The 15,000-nt window shown below is 44.2% G+C and overlaps 1 protein-coding gene across 2 annotated transcripts in view; it reads right to left on the bottom strand.

The window, feature by feature from the left end:
• ncam1b (neural cell adhesion molecule 1b) overlaps positions 1–15,000 on the bottom strand; it is a 253,942-nt gene that overhangs the window by 53,961 nt on the left and 184,981 nt on the right. For both annotated transcript variants that reach the window (XM_063207333.1, XM_063207334.1), the window contains 2 exons: positions 8,257–8,444; positions 3,186–3,282 (listed from right to left, as the gene is read on the bottom strand). In XM_063207333.1, coding sequence (XP_063063403.1) covers positions 3,186–3,282; positions 8,257–8,444 — 285 coding nt within the window. The remainder of the gene's footprint in view (positions 1–3,185; positions 3,283–8,256; positions 8,445–15,000) is intronic.

The raw sequence follows: 15,000 nt of genomic DNA, 5'->3' as shown, positions 1-15,000 counted from the left end.
AATTACGAGATGTGCCGGGGTCAAGAAAAGTTTTAAGGTAAGGCAAGTTTAATACAGTAGTCAGGGACGTCTGCACGGTTGAACAGGGTTTTGTTTTTTTGTTGTGCTGTGTATGCTTTGAGTCAAGTTGCTGGCTTGAACTCACATGTTGTCATTAGCTGGTTGTGACTCGTCACTCGTGTACAGGGTGTTTTTAAGCAAATATTGAATGTCCGTGACCACATGGTTACCTGATTTTAGGTAAAATAGCCTACTCTGGTATTTGGTGGTGAGGTTTCGTCTGGTCTGTCTGTCTGTTTATCTGTTGCTGCCACTGATACACAGGTGGTCCTTTCAGATTGAATCAAAAGGCAGCCTCACACAGGCACGAATGCACGACAGTAACATCCTGGTGTGCGCTCGAAAGAGAAAAATACTGCAAAGTATGAATGCTATCTTCAAGCGCTTACAAAGTTGGCTATTTTCACGAAAACTTACAAAATGGAAACAGTCTCGTAATGTCGCCACACCCCAAGGTTTCTAGCCTACTGTAGGCTAGGTTTGTTATCGTCTGTCCAGGAAAGTGAAATAACGTCCCCGTTTAAAAAAAAAAATGCACAAATTCATATTAGCCCATTGAAATAAACACATATCATAAATGGTTCACGCTCGCACGACAATGTGTCCCGTTTTTTTTTAAACCACGAAATGTGGCAACCATAGGTCTGCTTTGGTAAGATGTGCAGACTGGGCATCATGTAGGCCTACACATGAATTATCCGCGTCACGTTTGTCAGCGGATTGGTACCAGAAGTGAAGTTGCACCCTACCGCAGAACAACATTTTTAAAAAGCATTTTTTTTTCACCAATATTAAAACCGTTTGTAATTATATTGGCAGTGCCGACAGATTACAGCCTACCAAAACATTAGCAGACCGGAAGTTTACTTCGGGCCATATCATGTCACCAAGCAACAAGCAAACGTTCCATGAAACTGTCTATAGGGCACTGACTAATAGACCTAGACTATGGTCAGCGATTCTTTAAGTATATCTCTCTGCTATGGTTGTGAAAGGGGAAAATAGCTGAAGAAATTATTCTGTGCATCTGTCACATCATCAGAATGCTGCTGTGCATCGAACACATCGTTAGAATGTTTCTTCCCTGCATCACATAAGAATCCGTGCCCCACCCTTCACTCTTTTCAGATGTTTCTACATTCCTTGCATCTTCAGGATTGAAAAAAAAGTCTCCAGTGTCTTAAGAATGCTCCTGTGCTTCCATCGCCTCTTTGGAATCTACGTACCTCTACGGTTCTGTTCCATCTTTAGAATGTCCCTTCGATTCCACATATTTAGAATGTCCCTGTGTACTCTATCTTTAGAGTACAATGATTTCATCTCATTTTTCAGAAAGCTAGAATGCCTCTGATTCCATCACATCTTGAGAATGCTCCTACTATCGTTTCATCTACAATGGATCTATGATTCCATCCAACCGCATCTATTCCATCCTATATTCAATGCATCTATGATTCCACCTCATCTTTTGAATGCTCCTGATTCAATCACATCTGGAGAATGCTCCCATCTAATTTCATCCCATCTACACTGGATCTATGATTCTATTCTGTCTTTACTATGCATACTATTCATAATTCTATCTCATATTAGACTGCATCTATGATTTCATTTCATCTTTAGAATGTATCTGTGATTCTACCCCATCTTTAGAATGCCCCTGATTTGATCAAAGATTCTTTGATCAGTTCTTCTCACCGTTTCTGATTTGATCCCATCCTCATGATGCCCATATGATTCCATCCCATCTTTAGAATGCCTCTATGATTTTATTCCATCTTTGTATTAGAATGTTCTGGTGCTTCTGTGTCATCGTATGATTCAGTTTTGTCTGCAATGTTGATGTGTGCACAGCATGTCACATCTATACAAAGCTCCTGCAAGCACGCCACATGCTGAGAAGCTTCCGGTGCGTTTGTGACATCTTTAGATTGTCCCTGTGTCTCTGAGTTGTCATATCTTTAGAAACGGTGGCTCTAGGCGTAGTGTGACACGCGTGGTGTGACAGTGCAGGCGGAGGCTCAAGTCTGTTTGCATAATTGTCACTTTGCTCTAACAAGCTGATGAATCAATTTTATCTAAATGAAGTGATAATGGTTGGGAGGTGCCTGCCACGGAGTTCGCACAGTGTGACTGCAAAGACACACACACACACACACACACACACAGACACATACGGTGCATTCCTTCACACATCTACAACCTGTCAACACACACACACACGCACACGCACACACACACACAAACTCAGACATATACATATACAAACCTATGCACGCATGCACGCGCGCATACACACACACACACACACACACACACACACACACACACACACACACACACACACACACACACACACACACACACACACACACACACACACACACACACACACACCTACAGCACGCGTGGCACGGCACCCCTCCTAGTTCTTGATGATGATGAAAGGCCTTTAGAGGAGAGGGAGGGTCCAGGCTAAATACTGCTGATGGAAACAGATGAGGCCATCACAGACGCACAGAGCACAAGTGGGAGGCTGTCGTTTGATGTCAAAATTAGACACAGCTCTTCTGTGTCTGTCACACACACACACACACACACACACACACACACACACACACACACACACACACACACACACACACACACACACACACACACACACACACACACACACACACACACACACACACACACACACGTGCATGTACATACATACACTAGCCAGGGCTGAGCCCGTCCATGCCAACTGTGGTGATTAACAAACTTTCGCAAACTCATTTAGTCAGGCCAGGCATGCTATCTAAAACATCTCCAACTCCGTTGAGATACGGAGCCAACCAATTTAGAACATTTCCAACGGCTCAATGGGGTGTGTTTTAAGGCAATGAGGCACCAGTTCAGTTAGCAGGTGAGTGAAGGAATGGGTGGTCTTATCAACTGCAGCTTCAAACAAGCAGCATACATACAGGGGCAGTTCATGAAGGCGAGCTAGACAGCTGATCTACTGGTCTACCTGGGCATCTGATTCATTTACACACTTTTCGACCCACATAAAAGATACAACCAGACACGGACACACATGGGGTAACGTCACACACACACACCCACAAGCTCAAACTCACCGGCCTGAATGAGGATGAACTCTTTGGACTCTGTGCCGATCTCGTTGGAGGCAGTGCAGTTGTAGCTGCCAAAGTCGTTTTGGGACTCTGGAGTCACCTGCAGGAGATGGGAGGAGACATCAGGTTATGCCGTGGCCGTGGACACAAGCAGGCGAAACAAGAAAAGCAAAATTCAGTGGTCCATTCTGACGCCTCAACAGTCAGCAGGTCGCAGCGGTGGCGAATCATATCAATCGAAACATTTATGCTATAGATTTGATTGGCTGCAACAGGTAATTTTTTGCTTAATATTTGCATAATATTAATCCTGGCTGAATATTTGCATTATATTAAACCTGGCCGAATATCCAATGGGTCCAGCTAGCTGGGAGGATTCGATGCTAAATGTTAGCTAGGAGGTAAACTTGCACTGCCAGACTCAGAGAACGAGGGGAAGTACAGGACAAACTCAATTATTTAACTGAAGGTGTATGATGAGCATATTTCCAGAAACGGTACAGTATCGCTCTAACCCATTTTAGAAAGATGACTCGTATATGCTGCTTGACCTTTGGTACATGAAGACACATACACGCTGCATTCAGGCTCTTGAGATTTTAGCTTTTTTTTTTTTAAATGTGGGTAGATACAGCTGAATGAACACATTCTACTGCAAGATGAGGGTCTTAGGGTTTAAATGCAACTTATTTCATGTTTTTATGTGCATCAGAGGCTAAGATATTTAGGGTTTTATAGGCTGAGGGCAACTCTCCCAACAAGGGCTTAAGTATTCAGCAGGGGTTTTTTGCAGGTGCTTTAGGCATCAATGGGTTAAGGCACAGAGGCATTTCCATGTGCTTCACAAAAGCAAATGTACCAGAACAGCTAATGACATAACCACGTATAACAGCATAAAACAGCAGAATAATAATAGGAGCAAAAAAAAAAACATAAACACACACAAATCTGCAAACAGGCACATACACACACTCCCTTTATTTCTGTCACGTCCCTGTCTCAGCTCTCGCATAGCAACAGCCACTCATATACAAATGCATTTTCTACTATTCTCACACATACACACACACACACACTCTCGCACGCACACCCGCACGCACACGCACACACACACACACACACACTCTCGCACGCACACCCGCACGCACACGCACACACACACACATGACAGCCTCCCACACACACACATGCAAAGATACAGAGGCAATTGTGTCTGTCACATACACTCCCAATGACAGATTTATCCTGCCACATACCCACCACTACTTTACACACACAACACACAGTCAGGCTCAGTCACGCACAGAACCAAGCCATACACGTGCCCACAAACACATGCAAACACACACAAACAAACTCTCTTTCTCTCTCTCTCTCTCTCTCTCTCTCTCTCTCTCTCTCTCTCTCTCTCTCTCTCTCTCTCTCTCTCTCTCTCTCTCATAAGCACACACACACAGAACACACACACACAAACACACACACACACACACACACACACACACACACACACACACACACACACACACACACACACACACACACACACACACACACACACACCAGAGTTATATGTGAAGTGCATTGAGATGACCCTCTGTAGGACACTCTCTACCACACATGCACATTCACACGTACACAAATGTGCACACACACACACGCGCGCGTGCGCATGCACATTCACGCGTACACATGCAATTTAGGTCATGAAGGTTGTGTTGTATTGTGACCTGCTCTCTAAATGCCTCTCTCGTCCTCTCAAAGGTGCACACATGCACACACACACACACACACCTCCATCATCATCACACACACACACACACACACACACACACACACACACACACACACACACACACACACACACACACACACACACACACACACACACACACACACACACACACAATTACTAGAGGTGCTCCGATCATCATTTTTTGGCCCGATCACCGATACCGATCACCAAAAATCTTTATCTGCCGATCACCGATCATTGCCGATCACATAAATTATTTTTTTTAATAGCCTATTAATTATCCTTATTAAATACCATTTCTGGCTATAAACAAATCAATCTTAATTTGCACATGTCGCTTTCACAATGTAGGCCTATTATTAGGCTATTATTATTATTATTATTATTAGGCTATTATTATTATTATTATTATCTTTCAGCTCTTTCAGACTAGTGTTGGTAATATAGCCTACAAGTAAGTCTACAGTATTAATCAATTTACAAGTTATTGCATATAATTACTAAACTATTTAAGATTGAATTGAAGCTCAGACACCTGGATCTCAGTCTCTCGTCTTCTGCATACGATAAAAAACCCTGTCGCTTTAAATGAGCAGCCTTGTGAGGAGAGCCCCTCCCTTCTCTGTCACTCAGAGAGCACAGCTGCAGTGCTCCGCGACCGTTCTGAGACTGAGCTCTCTCCCTCTCCCCTCACCTGTCGCCGTTTGGCGTTTCAGCGACTATCAAACTAATCGACTGACTGTCAATTACAACTTTGAAAACAATAACGTTGACGTGCTTGGGCGGACAACGTGAACTTGTCGCGTGCTGACCGAGGCAACTACACAGGTTATAACGTAAAATGGCTAACTGGCGAGAAGTAGTCTATCGCAAATTACATTGTGACTGAAACACTTGAGATTCTACATACACAAAACAAGAAAAAAACTTCACTTGAAAGAACAGGCAACACGCACAACACAGCGTGTCTGCGAGGAAAGCTCTTTCTCTGTAACACTGTCATAGATTGTAGAATTCCCTGCACAGACTCATTGAGTTTCACCGTCCACTCTCCCTCTGTTGCTGTTTGGTGTTGCAGCGACTACAAACTAATGACCTGGCTGTCCATTAGGCTACAACTTTAAAAACAATACCGTTGATGATTGTTTTGGAAACGTTTAGTTGTTGCGTGCTGACAGGCTGTAACTCAAAATAGCAGACATGGCGAGACTTTCACGTCATTCGCAAATTACAAGCGTCATGTAAACGGCGCATGGATCGGAAAATCAGATCATTGTTGATGCAGATATGATTATAAATGGTGAAAATTAAGGAGGGAATTCCAAAAAGTTAAAGACAAGTAAAGATGCCTTATTTTGGTGCAGCAGCTGTGCAGAGCCAGCACCTAGGCTACATGCAGGCAGCGCCAGGTGTAAAGGCAAAATGGTTGCGTGAGGAATTTAATATCTCTGGATCGGTTTTTTGATCGGCATGTTTTTCCGATCACTGATCAGGCTATTTTTGGCCATTATCGGCCGATCATGATCGGCTGCCGAGCAATCGGAGCACCTCTAACAATTACATAAATGCACACATGCAAAAGCGCGCACACAAACTACCCCCCCCCTTCCCACACACACATGCACGCACGCACACACACATACACACTGTTGTGCAGCCACCCAGGGTCTAGCTCTTCATCTATTATTAAGAGTCCATTGCAACCTCTGCCAACACAGAGGCCAACACGAGCACTAATGGAACAATTCCTATGTGAATCACGTGCGTGCGTTCGTGCGTGTGTGTGTGTGTGTGTGTGTGTGTGTGTGTGTGTGTGTGTGTGTGTGTGTGTGTGTGTGTGTGTGTGTGTGTGTGTGTGTCATATACAATAAGAGTATGTCTATTGTTTGTGTGCGTGCTTCAATAAAACTGGTTCAATATAGTGTATTGCACTTGTAGATACAGCCGCTGCAATAAAAAAAGCAAGTACATAACACACACTTTGGGGGAAGTAGTTACATATGTGTGTGTTTGTGGCATATACATTAAGTGCATGTCCACATAACACACACCTTTGTGAGATGGAAGTAGTTACATGTGTGTGTGTGTGTGTGTGTGTGTGTGTGTGTGTGTGTGTGTGTGTGTGTGTGCGCGCGCGTGTGCGCGCGCGCGTGTGTGTGTGTGTGCATGTGCACGGCATATACAATAAGTGCACAATATTAAATACACAATATACAATAAGTGTGTGTGTGTGTGTGTGTGTTTGTGTGTGTGCGTGTGCATGTGTGTGTGTCTGTGCGTGTGTGTATTTGTGGGTTTGGATATGTGATTACCTTTCGGATGCTGGCAAAGGGTGTGTTCTACAAGCACACTCTGGTTTCACCAAGTCATTGCAGGGTATGGGAGACCATGTTACCTGTAGCCTACTTGTAAAGCATCCAGCGATAGGATAAGTCGGACAAGACCAATTTCCTGACAAGATTCATTAGTCTAATTCTAGCTCCTGTCATGCAATGAGGGCTTGTCTCAGATGACGGAAATAACGTTGACTCCGCTTTAGCAGCAAGGAAGCTATTCGACTTGTGTTGATAATAATAAACTCCTGTACTATTTACAAACTTCTGAATGCTTCGTTTTGTGAGTACAGATCATATTTGTACTACTGTAGAAGTTTGGTGTCATGACATGTGATTTTTGAGGGGTAAGTTTGGAGATATTGCCGGGATCCATTCACACTTGCTCCAAGCTATTCGGATCCGGAATAACCATATAATAACTAGGTAACTCTGCTTATGTTCGCCCAAACCAGAAAACACTTCGGGTGGGACTACTGGATGGATGGATGGATTCAAATGGCATTAGGGTGAATCTACTCCGAACCATCGCTTTAAAAAATTCCCACTTGCCACACTATTGAATGGGACATCTTCTAACAAGCTTGTGAGATCTGTCTTTCTTCTTTTGGTCTTTTTTTTTCACTTTATTTATGATAAGATAGTGAAGCTTGACAGGAAATGAGTGTGGAGAGAAGGATGGGGAAGGGTCAGCAAATGAGCCGGGCTGGAATTGAACCTGAGTCGCCAGCATAGCAGCCCAGTGCCCTACCGCTAGAGCCACGGCAGGGCCGTGAGATCTTCCTTGCAAAGCGTCTTTCACCTTCCAAGAAAATGTGTAATTGCTGAAAACTTGTTGGGCACAAGCCTTCTTCAATATAACACAAACCACAACCAAAAAATATTGACTTTGTTGTGTGCGTGTGTGTGTATGTGTATATACCTCTAAGTAGCCAGCGCTAGGTGTGTGTGTGTGTGCGCGCGTGTGTGTGTGTGTGTATGCACATACCTCTAGGTAGCTGGCGCTGGGCGTATTGAATATACGGATGTTGGTGGTGTTGGGCGAGGGCAGCTGCAGTCCGTCGCGGAGCCAGTAGAGGGCGACGTCGCTGGGGTGGGCTTGCACCTCACAGCTGATGTTGGCCGGGTTGCCCTCCCACGTGTACACCGTCACCGCACCCAGAATCTTCGGGGCATCTGGAAGAAAAGAAAAATAAGTAAATGGACTGCATTTATGTACAACGTCTTTCCACTCCTTCGAGCACTCAAAGCTCTTTACATTGAAAACCCAATTGGGAAACTCCCATTGTCATTGTGACACAGCACGCCTCACATTCACCCATTCACACACTGGTGGCAGTGGCTACCACGTAGGGTACCACCCTTCCACCAGGAGCAACTTGGGGTTAAGTATCCTGCTCAAGGACACATCGATGGGATCAGGCACAGCGGACTTTGAACCTGCAACCTTTGGGTTGCCGAACGGCTGCTCTACCACCTGAAACACCACTGCCCCGTTATAAATTAGCTGTTTTCAGAATGGCAATGACCCTGTCACCCTGTGTAGTACTATGCTATTTAAGTTTTTCCAGACTTTTACACATATGTATTACAATATGTCTATTACCAACGCGTGGAACGTGTGGTCCAATGGTGGAACGGTGCATGTTAAGGGACTATGACTGTGCAGGCGTGTGTGTGTGTGTGTGTGCACCCGTTTGATAGCGATGTGTGTGTGTGTGTGTGTGTGTGTGTGTGTGTGTGTGTGTGTGTGTGTGTGTGTGTGTGTGTGTGTGTGCGTGTGTGTGTGTGTGTGTGTGTGTGTGTGTGCGCGCGTGTGTATGCGCGCGTGTGTATGTGCGCGTGTGTGTAGAGCATACTAGATGTGTAGTGTACAGTATATATGAGTAACCTTCTCCACTATTTTAGACACAAATGCAAACCGATACATGAGCATGTATCATGCCTGAAGGTATATGTATGCGTGTGCAGACAAAAGATTGCTACTATCCTTGAAACGAAGGGACTGAAAGCAAGGGATACTGTTAAAAATCTTTGTGTTCTCATTGACAGCGACCTAAACTTAAACAATCACATGAAAGCCATTACTAAGTCTGCATTTTACCACGGAAAAAAACGTCTCTAAATTTAGGGGCCTTATGTCAAAACATGATCTGGAGAAGCTAATACATGCCTTAATTTCTAGCAAGGTTTTTTTACAGGCCTCCCCAAAAAGACCATCAAACAGATTCAACTTATACAAAATGCAGCAACAAGGGTTCTTACAAAAACAAGGAAGTTCGACCACATTACTCCAATTTTGAGATCGCTGCATTTGCTCCCAGTAAGCCACAGAATTGATTTTAAGGCAATGCTTCTAGTGCTTAAATCATTAAATGGAATGGGACCCACCTATCTACTAGATATGTTTCAGCTGTATGCACCAACCAGGTCACTAAGGTCAACGGAGAAGAATTTGCTGGTAATTCCAAAAGTCAAAACTAAGTGTGGAGAGGCAGCCTTTAGCTTCTATGCTGCAAGGCTTTGGAACCAGCTTCCAGATGACGTAAAAAATGCACCCACTATTGATAGCTTTAAATCTAGACTCAAGACAAAGCTGTTCTCAGATGCTTTCCCCTATATTAAATTATATATCACTTATTTTTTACCATATGTTTTTATCTTAATGTTTTCAATTTTCTTTGACTCTATTTTTTTCTTTCTTGTTTCCTTTCTTTTTGCATTTGTTTTTTTGTGAAGCACATTGAATTGCACCTGTGTATGAAACACGCTAAACAAATGAACTTGCCTTGCCTTGCATTGCCTCGCAGCATACTATGTGAATCATCAAATTCACAATCTAGTAAAGGTAATCTGCATGTGGGCCACATGGGACTTCATCACTTAACATTTCCACGCGTACCAGCTGCGTGCTTACAAAGCCTCAACCTTAGTTTTTCACACTTCAAAAGAAGCGCTACTCAGCAGGGATAAACCTGTATGTAGTGATTGTGGTCAGCAGAGTCTTTAACAGATGCACACACACAAACGTACGCACGCACGCAGACACACACACACACACACACACGCACGCACGCAGACACACACGCAGGCACGCAGACACACACACACACGGACACACAAACACACGCACACACACATACACAAACAATTTAATTACATGAGACAAACAGCATCTATCCCATCTACAGTGTGTGTAAGCGCATATGCAAATGAGTTCATGTCATTATGCATGTTTATTAAATAAGTGTGGAAAATGTGTTGGATTGTATTTGTGTGCATACAAATGTAGGTGTGTGTGTGTGTGTGTGTGTGTGTGTGTGTGTGTGTGTGTGTGTGTGTGTGTGTGTGTGTGTGTGTGTGTGTGTGTGTGTGTGTGTATGCAATTACAGATCACACTCTTGCATCTTCTTTATGTGTTTATGTGTTGTGAGATTCCTTCTCTCTGCTGAGTGATTAAATCTGTTTGTGGTGTGTGTGTGTGTGTGTGTGTGTGTGTGTGTGTGTGTGTGTGTGTGTGTGTGTGTGTGTGTGTGTGTGTGTGTGTGTGTGTGTGTGTGTGTGTGTGTGTGTGTGTGTGTGTGTGTGTGTGTGCGCATGCGTGTGAGAGAGAAAGTGTGTGTGTGTGTGTGCTGGTGTTTATCGGTGAATGCCTGTGTACATCTCTTTCATCTCCCCAGTTCCCTAGAGTGGTCCATGAGTGTCTTCCTGAGACTTAATGTGTGTGTGTGTGCGCGTGCCCGTGTGTGTGTGTGTGCGTGTTTGTTAGCGTGTGTCGCTATAGTCTATAAAGGAAGAAGACAGTGTGTGTGTGTGTGTGTGTGCGCGCATGTGTGTGTGTGCGCGCATGTGTGTGTGTGTGTGTGTGTGTGTGTGTGTGTTTGTGTTTGTGCGTGTGTTTGGAAGTGTGTGTGTGTGCGTGCGTGTGTGTGTGTGTGTGTGAGTGTATAAAGCAGCATCTAACGCATCATATTAATTACTGCAATCTGTGTTTGGCTGCAGCAGCTTACGGGATTTAGCCTCTTTTGAATGCAGATCATCTCCACTGATTACCGCACCCCCTTCTTCCGAAACACAAAAGGCCCAAAAGGGTGTGTGTGTGTGTGTTTGTGTGTTTACGTGTGTGTGTGTGTGTGTGTGTGTGTGTGTGTGTGTGTGTGTGTGTGTGTGTGTGTGTGTGTGTGTGTGTGTGTGTGTGTGTGTGTGTGTGTGTGTGTGTGTGTGTGTGTGTGTGTGAGTGATGCAACATCATACTGATTACAGCAGCTACAGCGCTTCTTCCACAAAAGGCAATGTGTGAGTGTGTCTGTGTGTAAGATATAGTATGTGTATGTGTGTGTGTGTGTGTGTGTGTGTGTGTGTGTGTGTGTGTGTGTGTGTGTGTGTGTGTGTGAGTGAGTCTGTGTGCGAGTCGGTGTGTGTGTGTGTGTGTGTGTGTGTGTGTGCACCATGTAACGCATCATACTGATAACGACGGCCCCTTTTTCCTTCCACAAAAGGCCCCGCTAAGAGGAAGCTCCAGCTTAGACGCTAACGCAGCGCTAAGGAAATCCCCCTCCACTAACAGGCCTGGACGTCGCAATGCTAACACAATATGCCTCTAAAGGCAGCAGGCGCTGCATCGATAACACAATATAGATAGCGTCACTAAAGGGCCTTAAAACCTCAAAGGTAAGGAAATCCATCGCTAGCGGTGATGAGTGTGGCATCGCTAACACAGTATAGCGCTAAAGCGTATACACTATACACTTCAAAGGTAAGAGGATCCGCCATGCGATGAGTGATGCCATGCCATGCCTGCATTCCCGGCAGTGCGCCAAATATAGCGCTCATTTATACATAATCCCTCAATCGCTAAATGCTAACTGCTATGTCATTATGGGTAATCTCCTGCCATGCTTTAGACCAGTGGTTCTCATCTCTTTTATTTGAACAAACTCCCCTGTGACCTCATCATAGACCTTCCAACACCCCCTTGATCTCATACTAAGCCAGCCCACGCCCCCTTGACCTCATCATAAGCCTTCCAACGCCCCCTTGACCCCCCATAAGCCAGCCAACGACGCCCTCAGTACTTATGCCCCCCATATGCAACTGAGCGAAACCACTCTCAGCTGACTCCTTCTCGAAGGCCCACTAACGCCCCCTGCAGAGCCCGCGTTGAGAAACCTTACGTTAGAGGATAATATCACTGATAATACATGTGTAGAGCATGTCATTCAAAAAGTCACCACCTCTCATTACAAACATACTTAGCAACGAGATGTGTGTCATACTGCAATACGTAAAATAAATAAATAATTAGAACGCGTTCTTGATGAACATCCAGCTCGTGCTCTCCACAGAGCCAAGTCCCGCCCATGCAGTGCTAATAACCAATCAAAAACAACCGGGAACTGTGCACGAGCCAATGATATGCTTTAAATGAAGAGTTGAGGATGGAGAGACCAATCAGAGGGCTTCTCTGCACTGCACAGCCTATTCCAGCATAATGGGCAATAATTACAGCATCCGTCCCTGAAGACAGGCGGCCGCACCTGTGTTGCTGGGCTGAAATGAGAGTGTCCATACGCATGAAAGAGAACGAGCATTACACACAGACACACACACACACTCATAGACACTCATAATTTGAGAGTCTCTGTGTGAGTGTGTATATGAGTTTGAGTGAGTGTGCATATGTATTTGTTGCCAGGTACTTTGTTTATGGATTATAAAGCTACTCTGGTGTGTGTGTGTGTGTGTATGAGAGAGAGAGAGAGAGAATAAGTGAGAGTCAGAGAGAGAGAGAGAGAGAGAGAGAGAGAGAGGGAGAAAGAGAGTTGCTTTGATGTGTGGTGTCGGAACAGTGATGGCACTTTGTGAAAAGTTCTGAGCTGTGATTTTGTGTGTGTGTGTGTGTGTGTGTGTGTGTGTGTGTGTGTGTGTGTGTGTGTGTGTGTGTGTGTGTGTGTGTGTGTGTGTGTGTGTGTGTGTGTGTGTGTGTGTGTGTGTGTGATAGCACTGTTGGGATTCTTCACTACTGCGGCTCTAGTCTACTCTACTCTACACTCACAAGCTCGTTAACTACAGACGACTGCTTGCAAATGAATTATAGATCATTGAGGTGCTCCATTTACATGAAAACAAAACTTACAAAAATACACAAAAAGGTGTAACTGGATATTTCCTAGTTTTCATTACTTGAACAACCAAAGAAATCATGTCATTGACATAAAACAACTTTGCCTGTTCAACTCTGTTTCATTTCAACGTTTGTATATTATTGGTTAAACAGAGGTTCCCCTGGTACAAAACCGGGCTCGATTACCGGTGTTTCTAAGGCCAAATCAATGCCGCTATTAATGTTGGCGGTTTTCCACTTTAGCACAAGCTAATGCTGGTGGTGTCAGTTGGGCTTGTTTCTCCAAATAACAATGGTATTTCACTGGGGTAATTTATCAAGCCCATGGCTCTTTCATTCTGCCAAGTGCCAAATCGAGCTTAACAGCTGAAATGAATTTTATTGTTTTTTAGTCGCTCAATGTCTCTCTGGACACAAACTCTGGGATGGAATTACAGAAGGAAAAAAAGCTATTTACCAGTGTTGTTCTGGTAGCTTTATGCAGGAAAAAGCTTTTTTTTTTTTTTTTCAAAACTATGAGTTGGATCTGCTTCACCGTATGTATGCCCCTGTTCATCAAAAGACAAGCTATGGCAGGCTGTCTAAACCAATCACAAGAGAGAGAGAGAGACAGAGAGGAAGGGAGAGAGAGAGAGAGAGAGAGAGAGAGAGAGAGAGAGAGAGAGAGAGAGAAAGGGAGGGAGAGTGTGTACGAGAGGGAGAGAGAGAGAGAGAGAGAGGGGGGGGAGAGAGAGAGAGAGAAAGGGAGGGAGAGAGAGAGAGGGGGGGGGGGTAAGAGAGAGTTAAAGAAAAATAAATCAAACTGCTAGTGTGCATGACCATCACTACAGTAGTGGTGTTCTGATTGCCATGCCAACTTGCTGATACGGTCAAAGCATATGTTTGGTCCCCTCCTCATGGCAAAACACAGAGACCAGATAAAAAGACCATTGTCATTAGTTAAATGGTCTGGGATGTGAGCGTGATTATTGAGAGCAACTGTTACCACCTGCAATGAGGGTCATGTGATTAGCACTGATTACCCGGAAATTGTACGTTTATACGGGGTGTGTTCTGTATGTTTTCACATCTGAAGAAGGGTTTTTTCCCGAAATGTTACGGAAAAATAAGAAGGGGGAGCAGAAAATCCTGGTGTGTGTGTGTGTGTGTGTGTGTGTGTGTGTGTGTGTGTGTGTGTGTGTGTGTGTGTGTGTGTGTGTGTGTCAGGGTTCATACACTTTTTCACCAATTTTTTCCCATGACTTTTCCAAAACATATTACTAAATTTCCAGGACCAAAAAAAACAATGACCAATCGCCGGCGCGCGGGGTGGGGGCATATTATTTTATAAATTGCATAGCCTATATTATAAATAAGTAACTAATATTGTAATATGTAATGTAACGTCACTAATATTGTATTTTATATTATTCACTTCTGGTGTAGGCCTTGAGTAAGAAATGAAAATGAATAGGCCAATAGGAAATTAGGTTGTGAAACCATCATGAAGACAAATTTGCATTTATATCAACATGCCATGCCCATGGAGGTAGATGCTCATCCTGCCTGAGTAATTTAGAAAACATTGAGTCTACCTCTACACCTGCCTAAGCACAACAGTCCAAAGAG

The sequence above is a fragment of the Engraulis encrasicolus genome, chromosome 9 (assembly GCF_034702125.1).
Source record: "Engraulis encrasicolus isolate BLACKSEA-1 chromosome 9, IST_EnEncr_1.0, whole genome shotgun sequence".
NCBI lineage: Eukaryota > Metazoa > Chordata > Actinopteri > Clupeiformes > Engraulidae > Engraulis > Engraulis encrasicolus.
This window is presented reverse-complemented; position numbering and strand designations above follow the sequence as displayed.